Source organism: Rhinoraja longicauda, chromosome 25 (assembly GCF_053455715.1).
Source record: "Rhinoraja longicauda isolate Sanriku21f chromosome 25, sRhiLon1.1, whole genome shotgun sequence".
NCBI classification, from domain to species: domain Eukaryota; kingdom Metazoa; phylum Chordata; class Chondrichthyes; order Rajiformes; family Arhynchobatidae; genus Rhinoraja; species Rhinoraja longicauda.
This window is the reverse complement of record NC_135977.1, coordinates 22519740-22546195: the sequence shown is the minus strand read 5'-3', so window position 1 is coordinate 22546195 and position 26456 is coordinate 22519740. Positions and strand designations below refer to the sequence as shown.

The 26456-nt window shown below is 41.5% G+C and overlaps 1 protein-coding gene across 2 annotated transcripts in view; it reads right to left on the bottom strand.

Annotated features, from left to right (window-relative positions):
- The window catches only part of mlxip (MLX interacting protein), a 72847-nt gene that overhangs the window by 29215 nt on the left and 17176 nt on the right, over positions 1 to 26456 (bottom strand). For both annotated transcript variants that reach the window (XM_078421669.1, XM_078421670.1), the window contains exons 2-8: positions 11787 to 11893; positions 10219 to 10304; positions 9809 to 9895; positions 9556 to 9597; positions 8393 to 8615; positions 5558 to 5647; positions 3141 to 3247 (exon numbers count right to left, since the gene is read on the bottom strand). In XM_078421669.1, coding sequence (XP_078277795.1) covers positions 3141 to 3247; positions 5558 to 5647; positions 8393 to 8615; positions 9556 to 9597; positions 9809 to 9895; positions 10219 to 10304; positions 11787 to 11893 — 742 coding nt within the window. The remainder of the gene's footprint in view (positions 1 to 3140; positions 3248 to 5557; positions 5648 to 8392; positions 8616 to 9555; positions 9598 to 9808; positions 9896 to 10218; positions 10305 to 11786; positions 11894 to 26456) is intronic.

The following is a 26456-nucleotide window of genomic DNA, read 5'->3' as shown; positions in this document are numbered from 1 at the left end:
AATACATATTCAATAATATAATTATGTTACAATTCATCATGAATTCCATTAAGTATATTCCAAACTCATTTCTCCTCACCAACTGAGTTACTCCAGCATTTTGTGCCCATCTCAATATTATTATTTGGATTTTCCATGTTAACCCCTCCATTTAAAATTCTGAGAGTATTAAATTATTATTTATAAGAATCTAACGAGTATATGCCCTTGCTGATTGAAAACTCTCTTTCCTGCTCCATAATACCTGCCTAACATTTTCCCAAGAAGAGGCAGGGCGTGCTCAGATACGAATAGAAGTTTTAAATTGCAAGAATGCACTATGTCCCCAAGAGAATTTATGTACACAAAGCAAAAGATCAGAGAATCTTTTGAAAAGCAGTAAAACAAAAACTGGGCTTGTCCTAATGTGACTTGATGAAATGACTTGAGTGGAAGAAACTTTGGTACAAGATGGCTCCATGCAAGTTATGGTAGAGGTACGATGTTTCTAATGGTTCAATTCAAAGGTAATTTATGTCTCATGTACACCCAGTACTTTCCTTTTCCCCCTTATCTCACAAAATGCTGAGGGATAGGGGCTATTTCCAGAATACATCTTTCTGGGTAGTTTGTCGAGCTCTCTCTGTCTAATTGAGTGAGGGCACACTGTGAAGTTATCCGAATCCTTACATCAAATGAAGGAGATCCATATAAAGCTTTATTCGTTTGTATTGAAGGGGAGTCCTTCAAGTGATATTGTAGGTAGGTATTGCCTTACACAATGATATTCTCTAGCTGGCAATAAAGGTCAGTTGTCACCAGCCAGCTTCACTTCAAATAGATCCTTGGTAAATCCTTTAGCAGACCTCCCAACATTTGATTTTACAAATTCATAATTTTGATGTCCAAAATTCATAATTTTACATCAAAATTCATAATATGGCGCGTAATGCAACTTTTCAGCAAAAAAAGGTATGCACGCCAAATGCGCATACACGTTGTACTACATTCACGTGTGAAAAACGACTATTATTTCCAACAGTCTGTAATTGTTGGACTACATGTACAATGTCAGGCCTATCATGAGTATATTTTGCTATTTATAGAAAGGTTATTGAACAGAGATACTTTTTGCAACATAAAGAAAAAAATGTTTTGTTTTGTTTTTTCTATTTTGCTTTTTCCTTACACATCCCAATTCTCTTGGTATTGAATAAAAGAACAATGGTCATAAAATGTATGACTGTTATGAAGAAAGAGTTGATATATGCGACTCGATTAAGCATACAAAAGTACTTGTTGAAGTAAATTCGCACATTAATTGATAATCAGCCCAAAAAGGTGGTAATTGGCTTTTCTGCTGTGTTGTATATTATAACCCCTTAATTAATTAATATAGTTATATAATCTTGCACTTAAATTTAATATTTACTCATTACAGTTCCACCACTGATTTTGTGGCACTCTTGGTTCCAGAGCTTTGCTGGTTTATCCAGCAGGCCAAGAAAGTCAGCTATGGGGATAGATGTGCTGGCTCCAGCTGGGCTGGAGTTCCAGAGCCCCGGCCGCAGGTTGCAAATTCAACCTACCAATCGGCCATGGAAGTCCCGATGAGGTCGAGATTGGCTGCCTTGCCCAGCCTAGGTGCCACATTTTCGGGGAGACTTCCAGGGCGTGGGGGATTTCTCACGGAACCTCTAGCGACATCTAGCGGCCGAATGGACAAATTGCAATTACCGACTGTTTTGAAGAAAAATGTGAGGCGAAATTGGAATGGCGGAAATTAAATAAAGCAGAAACTTTCCGCCAAATTCGGAGGAATTGGGAGGAGTGCTTTAGAGTACAAATGTCCAGTATTCCCTGCAAATCTGGCTATCTTAACCAACTGTGAACATCAAATTATCCAGAGGCATGTTAGATATTGGACTACTGTCAATTTGATGAAAAAAATGAATAACAAGCAAAATCTTTCCCAAAAAATGAGCATGCAGGGATTGTTAATGACTGGTGTAAGTCATCAGAAATATGCAGAGAATTGCTTTAAATATGCAGATGATTCCCAATTTTTCAGTTATTGGTCAGGGCATATCTATAAGGTGAGAGGGGCAAAATTTAATGGTGATTGCGGGCACATTTTTTTTAACAGAGAGTGGTGGAGGTGGTAGTGGAGGCAGTTATAATATTGGCATTTAATAGGCTTTTGGATAGGCACATGGAAGTGCAGGAAATAGAGGGATATGGATCATGTACAAGCAGATAAGATCAGTTTAACATGGCAACATGTTCGGCACAAATGTTGTGGGTCCATTCCTGTGCTGTACTATTCAATTTTCCATATCCCTTAGCATTATGCCGATATCTTTTCAAGCCACAGCATTGTATTTTTATGAGCTTCTTTTAAACCAAACACCCAAAAGTTTAACAGAATTCCAAGAACAACTGCTTGGATTCTGTCTGTTTTGAAGCAAAAGCTAAATTTAAGAGAACGACCCTTTCAAAATGAGTCACGGGTTCATGAATAAGAGGGTGCCGTCCAGAAGCAACATGTACCTACAGGTCACCTGAAACTGATGGGACTCAAACAATTCGCTCAATATGCCTTAGCTGCAAGCTGTTTGTTAACATTGCCAGAGAACAACCATCCAAGGAGGCCACTGTATTATATCTGCACATTTTCCTTGCAAATTAATCCAGAATCATTATTTTTATCTGTATTGTGAATGTTGCTATGTTTTTGGCTTTTCAAATTAAGGAGCAACAAGACAGCCTCTTGAAAATAATTTATCACAATAAATCAATTACAACAGGTTGGAAAAATTCACAGATTTTAGTTAAAGGATGAAGTCCACTTGTGAAAAACAATTGACCTGCTTGATTGAGAACAGATGCTGAACCAAGCATGAGCTGTCACTTTGAACAGCCTATGCAATGTAAATGTTAAAAACCTATCACCCATAATGTAATCTCTTTTTCCATCCCTTGCCCAAGAACTTTAAATATTATATTGAAAGTATAGCTTCATTAGACTACTGATGATACAATCTGCTTTATCACTACAGTTTTGATTGCTGTTTTGATATTCTAGAGATGAATACAAAGGAGGACCAGGAGAAAGAAAAAGGATTTTCATATTAAGCTTCTTCTGGGACCAAAGATCATACCTGTGATGGTGAACTACCGCCACCTAGGGGAGTGGCCGAAGGGGTAGACGGAAGAGGAGAGAAGAAGCTGCCAACCAAGGATGGAAAGCGGGTTGTTGGAAACAAATCTGAAATTAAATAGCACATTTTTAGTATTGTTCATTACCAATAAAGACTAAAACTGGAAGAATTCAACTGTGGACAGATTCCATCCAATTAGATTAGATGTAATGTGTCTATGAATAGTGTGCAATGTTCACAACGCACTTGGTAAAAATTTGCATCCATGTAATCTTATGAAGTCTTTAAACTGGAAGTATTGAAACAAAGAACCACATAAACTGGTTAATACACAAAATGACACAAAGTGCGAGAGCAACTCAGCAGGTCAGGCAGCATCTCTGGAGAAATCCTGCAGAGATGCAGCCTGACCTGACTTTGTGCAGTTTCGTGTATAAACTGGAGATAATGGCTTAGAAATTATTTTTCGGTGTTGCCTTCTCTCATTAGCCCAGAGATACAATTCCATGCAGCACAAAAGAAGTTGCCAAGTGTTCAGAGAAGGATGCCCTATATACAAGAAGACCTTGTAGATCCTTCATAACTCCAGCCATGTAAAGAAACAAAAAGCTGGAATAACTCAGCGGGGCAGGCAGCATCTCTGGAGAGAAGGAATGAGTGACGTTTCGGGTCGAGACCCTTCTTCAGACTGGTTGGGGATGAGAAACGAGAGATATAGATGGCGATGTGGAGAAATAAAGAACAATGAATGAATGATATGCAAAAAAGTAACGATGAATAAGGAAACAGGCTTGTAGGGTGAAAATGAGAAGCTAGTGCGACTTGGGTGGGGGAGGGTTAGTGAGAGAGGGAATGCCAGGGCTTACTGAAGTGAGAGAAATCAGTATTCATTCCACTAGGCTGCCCAAGCTAAATATGAGATGCTGTTCCTCCAATTTGCATTTAGCCTCACTCTGACAATGGAGGAGACCGAGGATAGAAAGGACTGTGTAGGAAAGAACTGCAGATGCTGTTTTAAATCGATGGTCGACACAAAATGCTGGAGTAACTCAGCGGGACAGGCAGCATCTCTGGAGAGAAGAAATGGGTGACGTTTTGGGTCTGAAGAAGGGTCTCGACCCGAAACGTCACCCATTCCTTCTCTCCAGAGATGCTGCCTGTCCCACTGAGTTACTCCAGCATTTTGTGTCTACGATCTGTGTAGGAATGGGAAGGAGAATTAAAGTGTCCAGCAACTGGGAGATCAGGTTGGTTCACGCAGGCTGGGCGAAGGTGTTCCACGAAACAATCGCCCAATCTGCGTTTGGTCTCACCGATGTATAAGAGTCAACATCTTGAACAACGGATACAGTAGATGAGGTTGGAGGAGGTACAGCCATGTATACTGCAGGAGGTTGCCCTCTGGAGGTCATTAGCAGTGGTCCTACATGATGAATACTGTCTACCAATGCCTGCATTGACAGAAAACTCCAACAGTAGCAAGCTTGTGATTGCTCTGCTGGCTTCTCTGAGCTAAAGCAAAAGTAGATGGAGTCTTCCCTTGTTCACTCTGAGCCTGGGTGACTTTCTAGAAGCAGAAAATGTGACCAGCTGCGCACCATGTAATGATCCCAAGGCTAAGGAGGCAATTGTAATGGAGACACAGAATATCACAGCAATATTTAGTAGTAAAAAAAGGCATATGGTATGCTTGGAGTATACTCTTATCAGTCGGAGCACTGAGAATATGAGTCAGGACGTCATGATGCAGCTTTATAGGACTGGTTAGGCCGCATTTGAATAGTGCAGTTCTGGTCACACATTGCAGGAAGGATGTGGAGGTTATACAGAGGGTGCAGAAAAGGTTTGCCAGGAGGCTGCCTGGTTAGAGGGAATTAGCTGTAAAGAGAGGATTGTTATCTCTGGAGCATGGAGGTATAGGGGAGGCATGACAGAAGTACATAAGATTATAAGATAGGGTGGACAGTCATAACCCTTCTCTCCAGGGTGGAAACGTCAATGACTGCAGGACATAATCATAGAAAATAGATGCAGGAGGAGGCCATTTGGCCCTTCAAGCCAGCACTTTGTCAGAGGGGGAAAGTACAAAGGAGATCTGCAGAGCAAGTTTCTTTTTAACACAGAGAATGGTGGGTGCCTGGAACACACTGACAGGGATGGTGGTGAAAGCTTCCAGTTTAAAGACTTTATAAGATTACATGGATGCAAATATGGATATGCAGGGAATGAAGGGATATGGATCAATTCAAGCAGAGGGGATTGTTTGATTTGGTATTATGTTCTGCACAGACATTGTGAACACATTGTGTTCCTGTGCTGTACTGTTCTACGTTCCACAAAAATAACGTGAAATAAATTAGTTTACTCTATACATAAACTCCCACCTTTCAACTTCAATGTACTTGTAGAAATCTTACCTTGGAAAGGTTCAAATGTGTCCATGAAGTCTAGATTGGGCTGAAGAGGGATCAGTCCAGGCTGAATCATATCTGCATTGCCAGCATGAGCTGTTGAAGCAACAAGAATGTTTCAATACGCAATACCTAAATCATAGTCCCTAGATTTTGAACTTTGTGATAGTAGTTTTAAGGTCACGAAGCATTCAATTCCTCTGAAAATTGAATTTAAAATAGGTTATTACTACAAAGATTGTAAGGTCTATGTTACTTTTTCCAGATCCTCCACATATTTAACATGCTGACACTTAGGGAACTTGGGCAAAGATCAACATCCAGTGATACACACAATGCACAGATGGACACCACCATCCCTCCAGTGCCCAGGAGGCCTGCTACATCATTGTTTAAAGAGGGCTGGCCTAATCAGAGCCCAGTCAAGCACTGTGACCCAATTTGGGTATTCATCTTTAAGTTACTTACCTCGTTTTTGCTCTTTCCTCGTGCAAATCTCATCCTCACCACTTCCCAAACATCACCTACAACAATCCACCCCATCAACCCTCCAATCCTCACCATTGATCACCAGCAACCAACCTATATAGCAATTCTCCTCTCAAACTTGCAGCAGTGACCCCTAAGCAACTGATGCTCAAGCCATTTTCTCATGTAAGGCGCATTTAATTAAACACACCTTGGAATTTAAGTTTCTTAGAATTGGGTCCTCGCACAAAATTATTCACTTGGTCACAAGTTGACTACTGTGCATATATGGACCAATTTATGGGCTATGCTAACTGCCACAATTTTCCAATTGAATATCTTGCATGAATTTAAATTTAAAAAAAAAAAAAAATCGTTGAAAACATTAGCGACGTAGTGGTGCTGGTTTCTGACGGGCACGGTGACGGACGCACCACACATCTGTCCCTCCGTACAGCTGGCAAGCTCCTCTTTTGTCTCTATGTATGCGTCTTCCATCAATGTCTTCAGCGTCGTCTTGTTTGGCCGTCCCGGGTTCCGTCTTCCATGGGTGGGTTCCCACAAAACAACCTTGTTTGCTGCTATTTCTGGATGGCGGTGGTAATGACCAGCGAGCCTCATCCTTCTCGACCTGATCTTCTCAGTCAGAGGTGGAATCTCCCCATAGAGCTGGGCGTTGGTGGTGTGGTCCCTCCAACTGACATTTTGAACTTTTCTGAGCATTCGGGGGGATGGTCACCACTGTTGAGCGTCATGTACTCTGTCTTCTTGGCATTGAGGGAGGTGGAGGCCCACTTTTCGCACTCCGTGTCGATCCTGCCGAGGTCTTGTGCCTCCCCAATTTGGTTTGACAGCAGGACGATGTCATCAGTGAAGCCGAGCTCTGACCAGTTGACTGACCCGATTCTTCTCAAACACCTTGGGGTGATTGTGAAGCCGAGGTCCTCGTGTTCCTTGAGCGCCTGCCTCATTGCATAATCAAGGACAATGACAAAGAGAAAGGGTGCCAACATGTCTTCCTGCAAGACCCCCGCGAGGATTTTGAACACTTTGCTCATACCATCCGGGGTAACAACCTTGGCTGTAGTGCCCAAGTGCATGTCCTCAATGGCTCTCAGGAGACGAGGAGGGATACCATAAGCCTTCAAAATCCTCATCATTTTGCATCGATGAATCGAGTCAAACGCCTTCTTGAAGTCAATGAAGGTTAGGATGGCCGCCAGGTTGTTATTCTTCACCTCCTCAATAATTCTTCGGAGGGCAAGGATCTGTGTGACCATGTCTGAAGAAGGGTCCCGACCCGAAACGTCACCCATTCCTTCTCTCCTGAGATGCTGCCCGACCTGCTGAGTTACTCCAGCATTTTGTGAATAAATACCTTCGTTGTGTGACCATATTCCTCTTCTCTGAAGCCGTTCTGATTGTAACATAGCTTTGGGTTGATAGCAGCCCTAGGCCAAGGCACATGTCAGGCTGATGCCACGATAGTTGTCAGTCTTGTTCAGGCTCCCAAATTTGGGGACGGGAATGATATTGGATTGTGACCATTGTGTTGGCTTGTCATTCGTCATTAGCACTGTGTTGCAGAACCTGAGCATGATGTCGACGAGCTCAGTTTTTCAACACCTCTGGAGGGATGTTATCAGAGCAAGGTCTTCACTTTTCGCAGCACCTCCAAGGTAAAGGGGCCGCCGTGAATCTGTACATCCATGAGGACAGTCTCAATCTCCTCATCTTCCTCAGTGACAGTTGGAGGTGATCCAAGTAGGTTCTTGAAGTGAATGAACCACGTGTTGATTCGGTCCTCTGCAGAGTTCCCGTTGACTTGACCTTCCTCCTGCTACTGATCTCGTTCACGACCCTCCATGCCTCGCTGTACTGCTTGCCATCGTTGGCAGCCTCTACTCCCTCTTTCATTCTCGCAACCTCCTCCTTCTCTTCACACGCTTCACTTTGGGTACTCTTCATTGCTTCAGAGTTGTCCTCTATGAATCATTCGTAGCGAGCCGCAGCATTCTTGCATGAAGATACGGGCCAATATGTAGCAAATGTGCCAGAAAGGGCATGAATGTAAAACCCATTAGTGCATGTATGAAACCAAGAAATTACCATGTGAAACATAGAATAATCTGACACAGATGATAAATTATATCAGCATTGAAAATAGCACCTTATTAGCTTTAATTAAAGTTTACATTGTATGGAAATAGCAACAGCCAAGACAATTTTAATTAATCTAAATCTTCCCAAAGATCATACATAAACAAGCATTTCACACAATCACGGTCATCATTTTGGTTAAGTAGATGCATAAAAACTTAGAATAAAATCTTAAGTAAAGATGAACCGTATGTTTCAGGAAATGTCACTAACCAATCTCTCGTGGGTTAGGCCAGGCAACAGGATGGTGTGAAGACAAAGTTGAAAAAAGCGTGTCAGAGAATTCAGACATTAGCATATCCATATCTAGGAGCTGGTCTTCCTCCATAGGAACGGGTGTATCACTCCCTTTTCTTTTTGCACGCCATAATGCCAAGTCATCATCTTGAAATGAAAGGCAGCAGCTTTCTGCGCATCCATCATCAAACCCGGAAAGCTAAACATCATTACAGAGTGCGATAGAAAAACACAATCTATTAGTGCTGCTGAAATGTAAACAGGTTTACTAACAATATAAGCACAATGAACTGAAATGCTGGTTCACAGTAAAAGACACAAAGTGTTGGAATAACTCAGCAGATCAGGCAGCATCTCTGAAGAAAGGTCCCGACCTTTACAGTGTTTACAATGGACAATGTTTACATATTCTGTTGTGCTGCAGCAAGTAAGAATTTCATTATTCTATCTGGAACACATGACAATAAAACACTCTTGATCCAAAATCCATGTTCTCCAGAATAGACTGAAAAAAGCTCTTGAACTGAAACATCATCTATTTGTGATCTCCATAGATGCTGCCTGACCCAGAGTTACTTCAGCACTTTGTGAAGCTGGGGTATTTCCCTCAGAACAGAGGAGGTGGTTGTAAGGGATCTGAAAAGTACTTAGAATCATAAAGGTTATGTATAAAGGGAAAACATTCCACATTGGATAAGGATCCAAGAACTAGGGGCCATAGATTTCAAATGAACTTGGAGGTTGAGTCAAGTGCAGCACTCAAAGGGGAGCATCCAGTGCATGGTAGAGAGGGAGGGATATGCAGGCATGGAAGGGGCAGTCTAGATGGATTACACAGAGCTGGTAGAGACAGTACAGGCTAAGTGGCCTCCTTCTATGATGTAACTATTCAGATTTCAAGATCCAAAGACGCACACCATAACCGGGCACTATGCCATGACCCAAGGTATGTTCTGCATGTTTATCCCAAGAGCCGACTTGTATAAATAAGCTTCAGAGACATGATCATATGTTGCAATCACCCATTTAAAGAAATATTCAAACAAGCTCAGATTGGTGCTGATGTCAGAAGCATAATCAGGTGAAATATTTTTTAATTCAACTTTGATGAACGTTTTTGCTTTTCTTTCAAAACTTACTTTAATCAGACATGAAAGGTCCTCATCTTTGTGCTTTTGCAACTAGAAAAGGAAAAAAGTGAGAAATGTTAAAGAAATCAACAACATTTTGAAACACGCTCGGCATAAGACCTGACGAGATCATTCTAATCAGATAATAACATTTCTACTTTAAATGTGTTGTGAGAATCCAAACATATGACGTTAAGATGTTAAGTTACTTAAAAAAGGCAGAACCATCCATTATTAATACACCAGAATGAAAATGGATTACCCTTTTCTTGAAGTATGTACGCCATTTGTGATACTCTCTTTTTACAATTTCAATTCTTCTTTTCCAGAATTTTCCTTCGGTAGCAGCCTAGGAAAATAAATAAATCCGTTCGAAGTCACACAACCCTCTACAGCACATATTAACATGTAATCAAAAACAGAATTATAATGTTAAAATTATTAAAAAAACAAATATCTCCCATCTCTTCATTAGAAAATGAAAACATTGCAATTTAAAATATTTCTCCTTAATCACAGATTGAAATTCATGCAGCAGTAGTTAACATGGAAAAAAGAAGGGCAATCTTGGAACAAATTTTACACTGGAAGATTAAATATTTATATTGAGTCTTCCTATCAAATTTTAAACATCCACTTCAACCAGGCTACGTAGGAGTTTCAGTCACTTACTTCAGGTTTTCGCGCTTCGTCAAACTCAATTGTGCCATCTAGTGGGGTAACAAAATGGCAAACTGGATTGTCTCGTTTTTCCACATCTAAGAGAAAACAAAACATTGTTACTTGAGCAAATAAAAATGTTTGCCAAGTTGCCAGTACACAAAAGCCTTCCTCACATCCACCAAAGTTGGTTGGGGAAGAGAACATGGCCAGGGTGCTCTTGCATTCTATTCAATAACCTTTGTCAAAGGTGTGCATGTGGCTTTCAGTGAGAACAGTTCAAGTCTTTCATATCACTGCCACAGAAGATTTTACTTCCATAACTATTAGGGCACAAACGGTGCTAGCAAGTTGATACTTCCAATAGAGAAGTGAAGAATGAGAAAAACAAACCACGCAGATAGATAAAAATATATTGTGCAAATTATATTACGGATAAAAGGCTTTGGGAGGTTACGTTGTCAGTAATCTGCATTGAACTTTATGCAAAAAGGCAAGTAATCATATGGAAATGTTTATGAACATTTATCTAAGCTGGTGGTTTTCTATTGGTCACCTTGTTCAATTTTCCATATTCTTGAAGGGTCTGGGAATACTGGCATGGAAATCAATGATCGTGTAACCACATGGATGAAAACAATGCTTGTGTTTTGGAATATGTCTCCAATTTAATGTCATATTTCAGTGAAGAGAAAAATTCTCTTAGGTTGGCTAAGGATCAGGAACGTCAGGATTGGAAACAAGGTCAAGTCAAGTCATGTTTATTTGTCACATACATATACAAGATGTGCAGTGAAATGAAAGTGGCAACGCCTGCGGATTGTGCTAAAACTACAAAACAGAATAGAAAAAAAAAATTAACACAATTTTTTTTTTAATACAATAAATTAAATTAGTCCCTGGTGATATGAGAGTTAACAGTCCTGATGGCAAATGATATAGGCAGTAGTATAAACCGGCAACATTCAACATGAGATATGCCATCAGGAGAGAGATGCAACGTTGTGCAAGGAAAATAAATAAGTCAGCATAAACCACTTCTGCACAGCAGCTCCAGTGACATAGGAGGAAATCATCTGCCAGTATTCTTGATTTAATGCATTTATATTTCATCCAACTTTGGAGGCAGGAGTTGCAAGGATATATTTAATGACCTGTTTTGTCTTTGAGTTTAGTTTAGATCTATAAGCCAAGAGAAACAACAATGTTTACAGTGACATGAAAAACTGGGGACGCCCATTTCTCTTTCCGCATGCTGATTACTCTTGATGCTTCAATAATTTCTAAAATGATATTTGACAATCAATAACTGCCAGGTTAAGAATCATCAAAACAGCAAAAGTAACAGGGAGCTCACAAAATGTGTAGGATGGAACTGCAGATGCTGGTTGATACCGAAGATGGACACAAAATGATGGAAACATCACCTACTCCTTTTCTCCAGAAACCAGATTCAAGAAGTGAGTTGGGACACCCTTGATAAAGCTGCACTTTGGGTGAAGAAATGAACTAACTTACTAAACATCACAGTGCAGTTCAAATCAATTTTTAAGGAAAGAGATAAAGATATTTTAACTTACATTGCATATACCATGCCCTCCAGATAGCGTTGTTCAGTCGAATCTTGTCTCTCCACAAAAGTTTCAATCCTTTAAAATTTTTCCATTTGGGGGAAACCAATTTTCCACTAAAAATAAACACATTGAATTTCAATTCATTCCTTTCATACATTAAATAATTCTAAGATTAGCGACCCTGGAAATGCATTAATAACAGCAAATCTTCCAAACAACACCAGTTTAACTGACCACCGAGTGAAGTGCTTGAACGGAGATGTAATAATTTGGCAAAGTTAAGATTCCACCAAGCAACACGAATCAAAGGACTGATTGAAAAATAAGCTAGCAGACCATGGAAAGCATGCATCAGGCTGCAAGGGGTGTCTGATTTAATGTGTACATAGTCAAGAAGAGGTTGAAGGTCAACTGGATGTCAGGTAATGTTCATTCTTTACTTCCTACCAGGGAACATCAGGGGAATGTACAATGGCATTAAGAAGGCACTAGGACCAGTCCAGAGCAAGACAGCCCCCCTCAAATCCTCCACTGGGGAAGTAATCACAGACAAATGCCAACAGATGGAGAGATGGGTGGAACACTACTCCGACCTCTACTCAAGAGAGAACACTGTGTCCTCCTCAGCCCTTGATGCCATTGAGTGCCTGCCGACCATGGATGAGTTAGATGGAGAACCGACGGTAGAAGAGCTCAGCAAGGCCATTGACAGCCTGGCCTCAGGCAAGGCCCCAGGCAGCGACGGGATTCCCCCTGACCTGATCAAGCACTGCAAGACTACCTTACTGCTTCCTTTGCATGATGTCCTCTGCCAGTGCTGGCAAGGAGCTGTACCGCAGGACATGAGGGATGCCACGATCATTACCCTCTACAAGAACAAGGGCGAGAGAAGCGACTGCAACAACTAGAGAGGCATCTCCCTCCTCAACATCGTCGGCAAGGTCTTTGCTCGGGTCATCTTGATCCGCCTGCAGAAGCTGGCAGAACATTTCTACCCAGACTCACAGTGCGGTTTCCGAGCTGGAAGGTCAACAGTAGACATGGTCTTCTCCCTTCGTCAGCTCCAGAAGTGCAGAGAACAGCGGATGCCCCTGGATATTGCTTTCATTGACCTCACCAAGGCGTTTGACTTCGTCAGCAGAGATGGCCTATTCAAAGCTCTCCCAAAGATCGGCTGCCCAACAAAAATGCAGAGCATGATAGAATCCTTCCACATCAACACGAAGGGGACAGTGCAGTTCAATGGCCGTTTCTCGGAGCCCTTCGACATCCGCAGTGGCGTCAAACAAGGCTGCGTCCCCGCTCCCACTCTTTGGGATTTTCTTCGCTCTGCTCCTGAAACATGCCTTCAGCACCGCCACAGAGGGGATCTACCTGCGTACTAGATCAGACGGCAGACTCTTCAACCTCACCCGCCTCCGAGCCAAGACAAAAGTACGTGAGGCTCTCATCAGAGACATGTTGTTCGCTGATGACGCAGCAGTTGTGTCCCACACCCAGCAGGATCTACAGTCACTGATGGACCGCTTCTATCGGGCTTGCAAGGACTTTGGGCTGACCATCAGCCTGAAGAAGACGAACGTCCTGGGGCAGGATACAGAGGCACCGCCTGTCATCACCATCGAAGTCTACGAACTCGATGCCGTCCATCAGTTCACGTACCTCGGCTCCACCATCACTGACAACTTCTCCTTGGACACAGAGATTGACAAGAGGATTGGGAAGGCAGCTACAACTGTCGCTCGCCTCACAACTCGAGTGTGGACCAATCCAAAGCTGACAGTGAAGACAAAGATAGCAGTCTACAACGCCTGTGTCAATAGCACGCTGTTGTGCGGCAGTGAGACATGGACTACATATGCCAGACTGGAGCGAAGACTCAACACCTTCCATCTTAGAAGCATCCGCCGTATCCTGGGTATATCCTGGCAAGACAGAGTGTCCAACACCGAGATTCTGTCTCGCGCTGGTCTTCCGAGTATGTACACTCTACTCAGGCAGCGCAGGCTGTGGTGGCTGGGCCATGTCCACCGCATGGAGGATGGCCGTATTCCAAAAGACATCCTCTATGGAGAGCTAACATCTGGGAGGAGAACCATCGGCCGCCCCCAGCTACGTTACAAGGATGTCTGCAAAAGAGATTTGAAGGCGCTCGACATCGATGTGGAGTCCTGGGAGAGACATTCAGGAGGAGACCTGGTGGAAGAATCTTCTAGGAGAACCTCCCAAAAGAAAGCTCCCTGAACTCAAAACTGCAGTTTTTATATTCTTGAAGCATAAAAAGGTAATTAAATAGTTTCAATTGTTGCAATTGCATAATTTATTTCAGTATTTTTAGATGTAGACAAGTGGTTTCATTGAATTTCTTATTTGCAATGGGAGCACACCTCAGCTGACAAGGCCACATCTGAATGTGCAAGCATCTTTGTTGTCAATCCAGACATCTAAAACAATGTACCCTATGGATACATTAACACCCCAAACTCTGAATGACAGACCGAATATATCTATGTCCATGTGTTAAGTAGCAAGATAGGCCAGACTGGATCCTTCCTTGATCTCCGTCACAATAGTGCAAAATATTTTAACCAAAGATGTCTGACGACTGGTTTGAAGTAGGCCAATTCACACAGCTCAATTGTTTCTCCATTTGGTCAAGGCATATCAGAATGTCTCATAGTTATGTCAGTTTTCAAAGCATATGTCTTAAGTGGCCTGCTGCTGAGAGCCAGTAGCTGACTCTCCTCACAGATTAATGCAGTTGCTCTTGTAAATTCAACACAGATTACTGCTTGTGGTTACATTTGAACAATCTAAAGACTGCCTCATGTTTAGAACCCTGGCTGCTACCCCCAAACCTCCTGATTAAAATTGCCTAACAAGCGGGTGGAGAATTCGTCAATGCATAAACCTTTTGAACAATGCATCTTTGAAATGGGAGGAAACTAGAGCATCCAGAGAAAACCCACGCAGTTCCCGGGAGAAAGTATAAACTCCTTACAGGAGTCAGGAGTCTGTACTCCTTACAGGTAGTCAGGATTGACGCAAGGTCTCTGGCGCTGAAAGGCAGCAACTCTACTGCTGCACCACTAGATTTTGTGATCTGGTAATTTTCACTCAGATGATTAGTAAAGATGCAGAACTCATAATGATTTAAAAAGCAGGAGAACAAAGCTCTATATCCTGAAAGATGTACATCACAGAAAGAGGGCAGGAAATCCAGTCACCTGAAGCAGATGGAGGACACATCTGTCACAGTAAAATTCTGCATAATCTGACAGAGAGCAGATCTACGATTCCTTGTGATACTCTGTACTTCACAATCTTCAACACAATGGAGACACCAGGGATAGTTTGACGGAGATTTGGGAGACACGTGAGATACTGGGAGACAAATTCAATTCACTCAGAAATGAAATTTAAAGGAATTAATAGAGAAATTAGTTAAGGGAGCAGTAAATTAGATGCCAACAAAAAGCAAATAACAATGAGAAACAGAGAGGGGATCCATCTCTGGACTGACTGCTGCAGGTTTTAGTTTTAACGATACAGCATGGAAATAGTGTAAGAAAATACATTTTCTCCTGTGATGCTGCCTGCCCGTTGAGTTACACCAGCAATTTGTAGCTACCTTTGAGATAAACCAGCATCCACAATTCCTTTTCATTTCATTGGAACCTATAGTTGTGAATAGTGTGTTAAATTTTTGTTTAAAACTGTCACATTGCTCAGTGCTATCCAATTTGTCAGACACTTAACACATGTGGCTGACTGAGAATCCAAATGCAGGTAACTGAATTTTTGATCAATAAATAGAAAGGACCAATAGATGATCATTGGGCACGTGCACGTTAATTGCGTATAAATTAGTAAGACTAAATTTACATTGGAGACCAAGCACAGGCGCAGCAATCGTTTTGCTGAACACCTCCGCTCAATCCATCTAAACCAACCTGATCTGCTAGTTGCTAAACACTTAACTCCCCCTCCCATTCCCACAATGACCTTTCTGTCCTGGGCCTCCTCCATTGTCAGAGTGAGGCCGAGCGCAAATTCGAGGAACAGCACCTCATATTTCGCTTGGGCAACTTACGCCTCAGCGGTATAAATATTGGCTTCTCTAACCAAGTAGCCTGTGCTTTCCCTCTTTCTATCCCTCCCCCTTTCCAGTTCTCCGACCAGTCTGACTGACCCCGATTACATTTTATCTCTGTTTGCTTTGTTGTCACCTTCTCCGAGCTAACATTTTTCTACTCTATATTTTCCTTAATCTTTCTCTCTTTTGATATCTCGTTTTCACACACTTCACCCTTCTTTATCTCTCCTCTGACTCTCAGTTAAGGTCTCGACCAGAAACGCCACCCATTCCTTCTATCCAGACTGCTGAGTTATTCCAGCATTTTGCGTCTATCTTACATGTATTTTACATCTGTTAAGATATATCGCTTCCCTTGTTAATGCTTGCTATTATTGTTGTAGTAAGCTGTGCAAGTTTTGGGAATACTGTACACCAGCAATATCAGAGGGACAGATCAGACATCATGATCATCAACTGGAATTAGTACCATACGCCACCAGAAGTAGTAAAAACGCTGACAAACAAGGTTATTAAAGGCAAAGTGGAAAAAAACATTCATATAAGGGGAGCATATTGACTGCAGAGTTAGACTCATGTATACAGGATTATCTTGAAATTTCTAGTTAAACATTACGGTAACCACACTGATGCACTCTCGCATCAAGAAATCCTTTACCTCATCATAGAACAACTTAACATAGTTAAATGTTGAAGAATAATAACACAACGACTATGTTACTGCAGAAGCATTTAATGGAGAGATCTGGTTAATATTTTCAAAATTACAATTTAGAGTCAATTTATAACCATCTGAATTGGATATTTTGTAAACCAAAGCACACGTTAAACTTGAAAGCTAATTTCTGTTTCAAAATATAAAGATATATATCTAGCCAAGTAAATTAAATTAGGATGAATAAATTACTGCTTACAAATACTCTTCTCTTTTCTTCCCCTGCGTTTGCATACTTAAAATAGTTTTCCAAGTTTAGCGGCAAATTAGTGTAAAGAAGGGCCCTGACTCGAATCGGTAATCCATCCATTTCCTCCACAGATGCTGCCTGACCTACCGAGTTCTTCCAGTGATGTCTCTTTATGTCTCCATTTTACAGTACAGACAACAATAGTTAAGGACAGTTGTAGGCCTATATATAAGTATCTGCTATGGTAAACGTATGATGAATGCACACTCCTCCTTACACCAAAGGAGTAATTTTTTTGTAAACCCAGGCTGCAGTGCAGAGGTTGATTGTGGGTATGGACATAGCGCGCCTATTTATGTACTGTGTGACTAGACGTGGAAAAATGTTATTGAGAAAAAGATGTTTTGCAGAAATCAAGTTTTTCACGTTTCTAGAATATAAAAGCAAAATTTAATTCCACAGTTACTTCTGATAGTTAAGCAATAGGATTAATTGGTCTACTCTCAATTTCCAATTTGGAAGCCAAAAAACACAACACTATAGGTTATTCTGGGAACATTGCCATTTTTTTCTGGTTCCATCAAGTGCCAGGGCCACTTCGTACTTTATCATCAGCCCTTCAAGATTAGCAAGAAAATATGTTTGAATTAAAGAAGCGTTGTCAAAACATGTGTTCCTGTATATTTCAGAAACTGGAATTTATTTATAACCAAATACTGCAATTTACCTGCAAGCAAGTTCCCTCAAAATACATTAAAAGAGGCATAAGAAACATTTGCAAAGAAACCATATATTGAACACAGGTACTAAACACAGCTAGGAGCAACATAACTTATTTATATAACACAAATAAACAATGCCCATGTAGTTAGGCATATCATTTTGAGCAGTATTGAGTTACAGAACTTTACATATAATGGCTTGTTAATGGCATTTAATATTGGTTAGTCACACTTTAGTTTAAAAAAAAGGCCAAGTTTCAGTATGAACTGAGAGTTTGGCAATACTTCTACCAGGATCAGTTGTTTTGAACTCCCTGTGGGAAGAAACAGGAAATTCTAAACTTCACATTAAGGCTCAATTTAGACTATTTCAACATTGCCACATAAACAGTCTACACACCCAAAATTCAAGCTGTAAAACAGCTAAGTTAACAAGGGTTTATGCTAGTTTTAGAATTAGAATATTTAGATGCCTCTATAGACATCTATATACTAAAACTCTCGTTTGTTTGTTCCTGAAATACAGCCAAAATGGTACACGGTAGCGTGACAATTTTAGCCCCACCATATTCACCGTCGTCCCTTTGGTGCTAATGGATGTTTCATTGAAATCAGTGTTATCTTTTTAAAGTAATTCACATTTTAAAGTTTAAATCTATCTCCTAGGCAGGGAGGGGGGGGAGAGAGGATAAGGGGGGTTGAGGGGGGTGGAGTGGGGGGGGGGAGGGGAGGGGGAGGGAGGAGCGGAGGGAGGGAGGAGCCGAGGGGGGGAGGAGGGAAGGAGAGGGTGCTGCACCAATGCAGGAGGTTTGGGCCCCAACAGGTCCACTTGGTCTAGTAGTCATTATAAAAATGCTATCTGCAACATAGTGGGAAAATCTAGGAGTTTCCCTAGTCCTACTCGTTCGTTTTAGCTCCAAGGCTCCATTCAAGCTATTCAAATTCTGTTGTTTGTTTTACTGTCTCATCCTTGTTTGATTTCTATTTGTGTAAGACATTTTTTAAATCATCCATTTTAGATATTCAAACTGGATTTTTGTACTCAAGTATCAAGACTATGACTCTAACCACAATTCTATGACTGAAGATGAGCATACTACCAACTATGACAATTTTGTCAAAAAAAGAGGGGATTTAAAAAAAGTTACATGTGATGTGAAAGATACATCTTCTGGATGCACTGGGACGCATCCTCAGTGATGTGACCTGGGGTCATCGGGTGTTTCGGGTCTCATCTCATAACACCCTCGCCCAGGTGACCCAGCCGGGGTTGATCAGGCCCCGACTTGCATCCCAGCAGCACCTGCCAACGGATCAGCCCTCTTAATCCAAAGCCATCTAGTGGCTTTCTCTGCGGCTTTGCTTGCTGATTGAATGGCCCTCTTCTTTGCCAGCCCCGTAATGCCCAACTTGTTGAGGACTTTGCAGAGTGAGCGTCCTGCAAAGCATCTACAGCCCACCTCTATGGGTTCATAGCATGTCTTCCAGCCTCTGTCCTGGCACATCCCCACCAGTTCCAGGTACTTTGCGCGTTTCCCCTCATTAGCTTCTTCAATACGCTCTTCCCAGGGCACTGTCAGCTCCAGAATGCAGCTGTTTTGTCACTTCGGAGGTGATGATCATGTCTGGCCGGAGTGATGTTGCTGTGATGTGCTGTGGAAATTTCAGCTGCTAACACAGATCGACGCGCAGCTGCCAGTCAGTGGCCGTGTAGAGGAGGCCCGCCTTTGTTTTTGGTTGTGGCCGAAGCTTCTCTCCAGCTTTGCCAAAAGTGATTGATTTCTTTGGGGCGTGGTGGTGTTTGCTGTTACTGATGGCAGTGGCTATGCTCTCAGCAACCACCTTGAGCACCTGGTCATGGCGCCACCGATAGCGACCTTCTCCGATAGCAGACTTCTCCGACCGATAGCAGACTTTGGGCAGCTGCTGAGGAGATGTTCTAATGATCCTCTTCCAGAGCAAAGTGGGCAGGAAGGTGTCTCGCTCTTGCCCAAGACGTGGAGGTTTGCTGGGCTTGGTAGGGCATCGTAGACAGCTTGGACAAGGAACCGGATGCGCTGGAAGTCTGCCTGCATGATGTTTGACCAGGTAATCCTGCGCTGCGGTATGCTCTCCCACCTTGTCCACGCTCCCTGCTGCCTGAGCCCCACCGTCCTGCTCACACACTCTTCCTCCACATCTGCTCGGACCTCTTCCTGGATGAGATGGTGTCTCTCCTTGCCCTGGGCCATGCCAACCTGGGCCTTAGGGAAGTATCCCAAGCCCGCTCTGCCAGTTGCCATGACTCCCACCAATGCCTTTTGCCTTAGGCGTGACTCTGCCATCTCCATTGTTTTCTCCGCCCTCCATTTCTTCCCTGTTCTCACCTCGATGCCAGCCGATGACACCTTCTGGTCCTTGGAGTCCCTGTACTGTAGGGCTTGTCTTCTTCGTGCCACCATAAACTCTTCAGTGAGGCCACTGAATGGGAGCTGCAAGATGTTACTGGCCCCGTACAGTGCTGCACTGTTGAGGCTGCAGGGAAGGCCAAGCCACTTGCGGAGAAAGCCACTGATTTTCCTTTCGAGGGAATCAACTGTGGTCAATGGAACAGTGTAAACCAGCAGAGGCCACAAGACTCGGGGCAGGATGGAATGCTGATAGATCCAGGCCTTGAATCTGGCAGGCAGGCCTGACTTGTCGACTTTGGTGAGCCGGGTTTCAAGGTCTTCGATGGACTTTTGAATGGCGGCAGAGTCTTTCAGAGTTGCATCAAAAAACTTCCCCAAACTCTTGACAGGTTTCTCAGTGATGGAAGGAATGGCAGTTCCGGATAATAAGAAGTGGAATTTGTCAGTCACCTTCCCCTTCTTCAGCACCATGGACCTTGACTTGGTTGGCTTGAAACTCATCCTTGCCCAGGTGATAAGTTTTTCAAGACCTTGTAGGATCCACCTACTCCCTGGGATCAATGTTGTGGTGATGGTAAGGTCGTCTATAAAAGCTCTTATTGGGGGCTGTCGTACACCAGACTTGGTTAGGGGGCCTCTGCATTCCACCTCGGCTGACTTGGCCACCATGTTCATGGCAAGAACAAAAAGAATAATAGAAATGGTGCAGCCCGTTATTATTCCTTTTCGTTATTATTCCTTTTGACATCAGCCGATGCCAGTCTGATGTTTCTGATCCAGAAGTAACCCTCAGCCTGAAGCGAATGTACTGCTACAAAATACATTGACAATCAAACTGGTATCCCATAACCACGTGGGAAAAAAAAGAGAATCTGTGGGATGGAGCAACAAGTAGTATAAGAAAATAACTGCAGATGCTGGTGCAAATCGATTTATTCACAAAATGCTGGAGTAACTCAGCAGGTCAGGCAGCATCTCGGGAGAGAAGGAATGGGTGACGTTTCGGGTCGAGACCCTTCTTCAGACCCTTCTGTGGGATGGCCCTGATTCCCACCAACACAACTGTGCTTCCACTCCAAGAAAGATTTTTACTGGAACTGTATCTCACTGTACTTCTGTAATTGACAATTAACGTGACCCAACTGGAGTTTACGTACAAAATCAATGTTCAATTCAGTTTCACAGAAAATTAGCACATACATTTCTCTGTTGATTGTAGTGCCTTCCTGAGCTACAATCTTCTGCAGTGCTAATACCTATTGATAGCTGATGTATCTTGAGAGAAATATTAATCCAGTGGAAGTTGAAATACTATCTCTTTGCTGTTCCACTTTAAGGCCACAAACGTAATGAATTTGGGCATCAGGCACAAAACAGCGTAAGTTATCTGTTGAATCAGAACCCTAACTGCCCTCCGGTTAACGATTTAAAGAAATCCCTAACATCTAACTGCATGGATTAAGTACCATAGAAACATGGGCTGTTGTCACTTTCACTGTAACTATGGGAGGAGGTTCACAGAATTTGTGTCTTCCTTGAGTATCTCAAAGAGTAGATAGTTGAGTCATTGCTAAAGATAGCCTTGGCCTCCAGTGTTCTCCTAACAATGTTTTATTGTCGCTCCAGGTTATTCATAATAATCAGAAACAGGTGAATGTTGGAGTGATTAACTGTAATGTGGAAGTAGGCAGAGGGCCACAGTAACTCTTCAAACAATATTATTCTGAATAACATACCTTGCATAGCATAAATAAGCCTGTATTTTGAAAAATACACAGAATAATTTTTACATCTGAAGAAGGGTCTCGACTCAAAACGTCACCCTTCTACCCAGAGATGCTGCCTGTTCTGCTGAGTTACTCCAGCATTTTGGGTCTACCAGCATCTGCCATTCCTTCCTTCATAGAACAATTTTTATGTTCCTTTTGTTGGCTGTCCAGGCAAAGTCATGAGCTTGCCGTAAATCACATCATTCCCAGGTCACCTTCAATTAGGTGTGGAACAATTAATGGCTTTAACCCAAAAGAATGGTGAATATTATTGAGTACACTGGACATTTAGTAGCATTAACCAAGTAGAGTAGTTTAAAGTACATAATTCAACTGCTCAATTACTATGTGTATCAATGATGTTACACAAATATAGTATGCAATGATCATGTACAGGTCTGTAGTACATTCTGGCCTGTTAATGAATCTACGTTTTATGCAAAATTAAGATTTAACTCATGTAAATGCTGATAGAAGGTGAATTACTGCAAAAGCATAGTCCAAAATGCTTGTCTTAATGTTTTATATCATGTCTGGGCTGCCATGCCCCCTTTAAAACAACTTCCACGCAAAACCGAATTCAAGACATGATTTAGTATAGAAAAGATCAGAAAACAGAATTAATACTAATTGTGCACTCACACTTTTCCCATTAAATAAATTCAATTAAAAATACTATTTTTAATAAATTATATATCGTTGAAAACATGTTCATTTTATAAACTATTCTCTTTTTAAAATTATCATCTTATTTTTCAGTAAAACATCTGAATGTATATTTATCAGAACCTATGAAATGGATTTGTGTGGCATCAAGTAAACGCTCCCTCTGTGAGATGGCATTTCAAGCAGTGCATGCTCCCTAGTACTGCTCGAGTACCGGTCTAGCTTCTATGCCCAGATCGCTGGAATGATATGCGAACCAATATCCTTCTGATTCAAAGGCATGAGTGTTTCAGCGGTGCCAAGACAGACACATAAATTTGTAAACAAAGACAACACAATTTACTAGAGTAACTCAGCGGGTCAGAGCAACATCTTTGGAGAATATGGATGGGTGACATTTCGAGTCAGGTTCCGGTTCAGAAGGATCCCGACCCGAAACATCACCTATCCATTCTCTCCCGAGATGCTGCCTGACCTGCTAAGTTACACCTTCATTTTTGTCTTCTTCTGTAAAGCAGCATCTGCAGTTCCTTGTTTCTATTGCATGTGTTTAAAATAGGGGTGACAATTACAACCAAATTTCCTAGCACAAATATCCAATAATTATATACTCTTATGAATCAAATACTTTGTGTGGCTTTGAGTTTCCGCATGTAATGGTGGAGTTGTTAGAATGGTATGCGAGGAAAAAATGTTAATATTTTAGTCATGTAAAAGAGCATTGGCCTTAGTTGAATTAATAGGTAGAAATAAGGTAAACTACAATATTCTCGCTTTTCATATTGATCTCATCACCAACATCTTTGCAGGCAGAAAAAAGAAATTTACTTTTGCACAATATATATATTGACACACAACCCCCCACCCCACCAACAGTTTTTTTCTGAAACAATAATTTATAAAAACACATGAAATTCTACAATGCCAGGGTACTGAATAGGTTATTTTTGTGGACTGCTTTTAAATGGAAAAAATAAAGCTGCAATTCTGTATTAATATGTATGATGAAATTGTATGAGACACTTCTGCTTCACATTTTACATTAGCTCAGCATGTTTTTTTTTGTCTTAACATTACATCTTCCTTTGAGGATTTTTCATCTCCTCCTTTATGCTGAGTTAACATAAAATGTTAAACACAACTGTCTCCTTCATACACCACATACTGTCAAACTCACATGGCTGGGGCACAAAAGTGTAACTTCATCATATCCACATGAAAAACAGTCGACTTTAATTTTTTCAATTAAAAGCAGCCCATTAACAAAACCTATTCGGTACTGCGGCATTATAAAATCTCATTCAATTTAATAAACTCAGTACAGATAAATTAATAATAACCTGACTTTCAAGTGTTTAAAAACAATCCCTATAGATAAGCATCTAGCCTTCTATCAACAGCCCAGACCCCTTCAAGAATAATTCACACATACTGATCTAAAAAATTCAACACTTAACAAGAACATCAAAAGGTGGAAAAAAGCAAATGGTTGGGCAAATTATCAATCTTCCGTTATGGCAAATGGAAAGTCAAATGCTGAATGGGTTAGAGTTAGGGAAGTTCAACAATGCTGTTGTAAATAATCCAAGGTAGAGGTTAAGTCAAGCTAAAGAAGGGGAAGTGTGTATATGCAGTAGTGTAGAAACACAAAGAAATGGTCAGAAACTGTTTGATCAGTGACCGAGATAACTGGAATGGAAGGCTGAAGGGGGAGATCAGGACAAGGATCACCATAAACTGAGTGGGGAAAATAACTTAGCAGAGACAGGCATGTGTTGGAACTCAGAGCATATTGCAGTGCATGTGTCCACATGTTTCTGGTTAAAATTGTGGACTAACTGGACCAGCAACAAGAGTTTATTGACATTCGCCAGGACCCACATTGTGTTTCGACCCAAGGATCCTACAGCAGGTGAGAACTGACACAAGATCTGCAAGTCCATGGGAACTGTACCGTTGTTTTGGAAGAGAAGGCAAAGTAAATTTCATTTTCTTTCAATTAACTGTGCACGATTTCATGATTAAAGATTTTTTTGACATAAACTGATAGTTCAAAATATTTTTATTTCACTTTTAAAAAAATGTTTCTGCCATGTGGCAAAGCCAGGAGGGATCTGCTATCTGCTCAAGGTCTACAGTGCAGTTTCATAATTCTGTCAAAATCCTTTCACTTCACATGAGGCTCTGTCATTGCGTAAAGCCTGAGTCTGATTAGGGAGGTCCCACCAACTCCTCTCAAGTTCAGGGAAAAAGCAAATGCAGGAGACACCACTCAGGAAAATGTAGAGATAATAAACAAAAGGATTTCAAAATGAGAGCAAAAAAAAGCATCAGGGGAATCAAGAACAAGAAGGCATATGTTTAAGATGATATAGGAACCTGAGAGGACCTTTTTCATAGAGGACAGTGGGTATATGGAACAAGCTGCCAGAGGAAGTCGTTGAGGCAGGTCCAATAAGATTGTAATTTAGCTTTTATAGCCTAATTTAGATTTAGTTAAGAGATACAGCATGGAAATAGCCCTTTGAGTCCACTCCAACCAGCGACCACCTGCACATCTGATCATCTTCTATCCTACATATTAAGGGCAATTTACAGAGACCAATCAACCTCACGTCCTTGGGATGTGGGAGACAATAGACAATAGGTGCAGGAGGAGGCCATTCGGCCCTTCGAGCCAGCACCGCCATTCAATGTGATCATGGCTGATCATTCCGAGAAAAATGTTGCACCCAGACAAGGAGAATGTACAAACAGCACCCACTGTCAAGATCGAACGCCTCTGACGCTGCAAGGCAGTAACTCTACCGCTGCGTCACTGCGCCACCCTTTAGAGAGATATATGGATAGGAAAAGTTTAAAGGGATATGTGCCAAATATGGGCAAATGGGATTAGCTTAGACGAGGCACATTGGGCGGCATGGATGCGTTGGGCTGAAGGAATTGTTTCCATGTGGTATTACTCCATGACTCAATGCACAACCAAGAAAGTTAGTTATCATAACAATGGGAACAACTCTATTTTACAGCACCTTTAACACTGCAAAAACTCGCCAAGCCACTTCACAGGAGCGCCAACTACATTTTTTCACCAAGGCACTTTCCAGATACCAGAGCAGATAATTTAAAAATCACAACATAGGAATTATGTACATTTTTAAAGTACAAGGTTTGTGGAAGGGTTTCAGGACTTCAACTGAAGGCTTGCTTGCTAAAGAATGCAACAATTGATTATTATGATCAATAGGTCCTACCTTGATGAATGCACACCAATTTATAAAAACTCATTTATCCAGCATCCTTATTTATCCACATCTTCACTTGTACAAAGTCAGACTCACCACTCTATTATCGCCAGTCCCAACAAGCTTCCTTCACATTTGGGCATGGAATTTTAAAAATCTTTACTGTGCACTCTTGCAGCCTTGAATGTTATATTAACCTTCCTGATAACAGTCCAACTCTGATCAATTAACTCAATTCTTTGCTCCAGTCTTCATAATATGTTCCAAACAAATCCAGATGTTGGCACATTAATTTACTTGTTTTTACAATGGTCATCCATAACAAGCTGACATGACTTAAAAACATTTGTGATGTCTAACTATTAATAAGCTTCATTAGCTAAAAATGCACTGCCCTAGAGAATGTCTGCGCATACCATCTTTCAAATAGAAAATGGCTAACCTTCTATTCAATACTTCTTCATTTTTTATAATTGTTTATCCTCAATCTTTTCCACAAATATGAAAGTACAATTCCTGCACATGCAAACCATCTTTTCAAAATATAAGGAAATTAAAAGTTCTAAACCTTCTGCACTGAACACTTAAATGTCCCCTATGCCAAAACATTCCGTAACAAGAAATCGTCTTGATAAACATAGAGAATACTTTCATCCAAGGACACACATATTCAGCTCCATAACTCCTTCTGTAATAAATTCCTATATTTAAACTATATTTCACAGCCACAATAAACACTTAGAGGCAGCCTGAGCTTGTGATAGATGCCACATAAACGCATACATCTCATTGACCTGCGTTAAGGCATGGAAAGATCTGTTGATCTTTTTAATTGACTAAAGGCAGTGCTATTGAGCAACCCTAAACATTAATCCTTCAACAA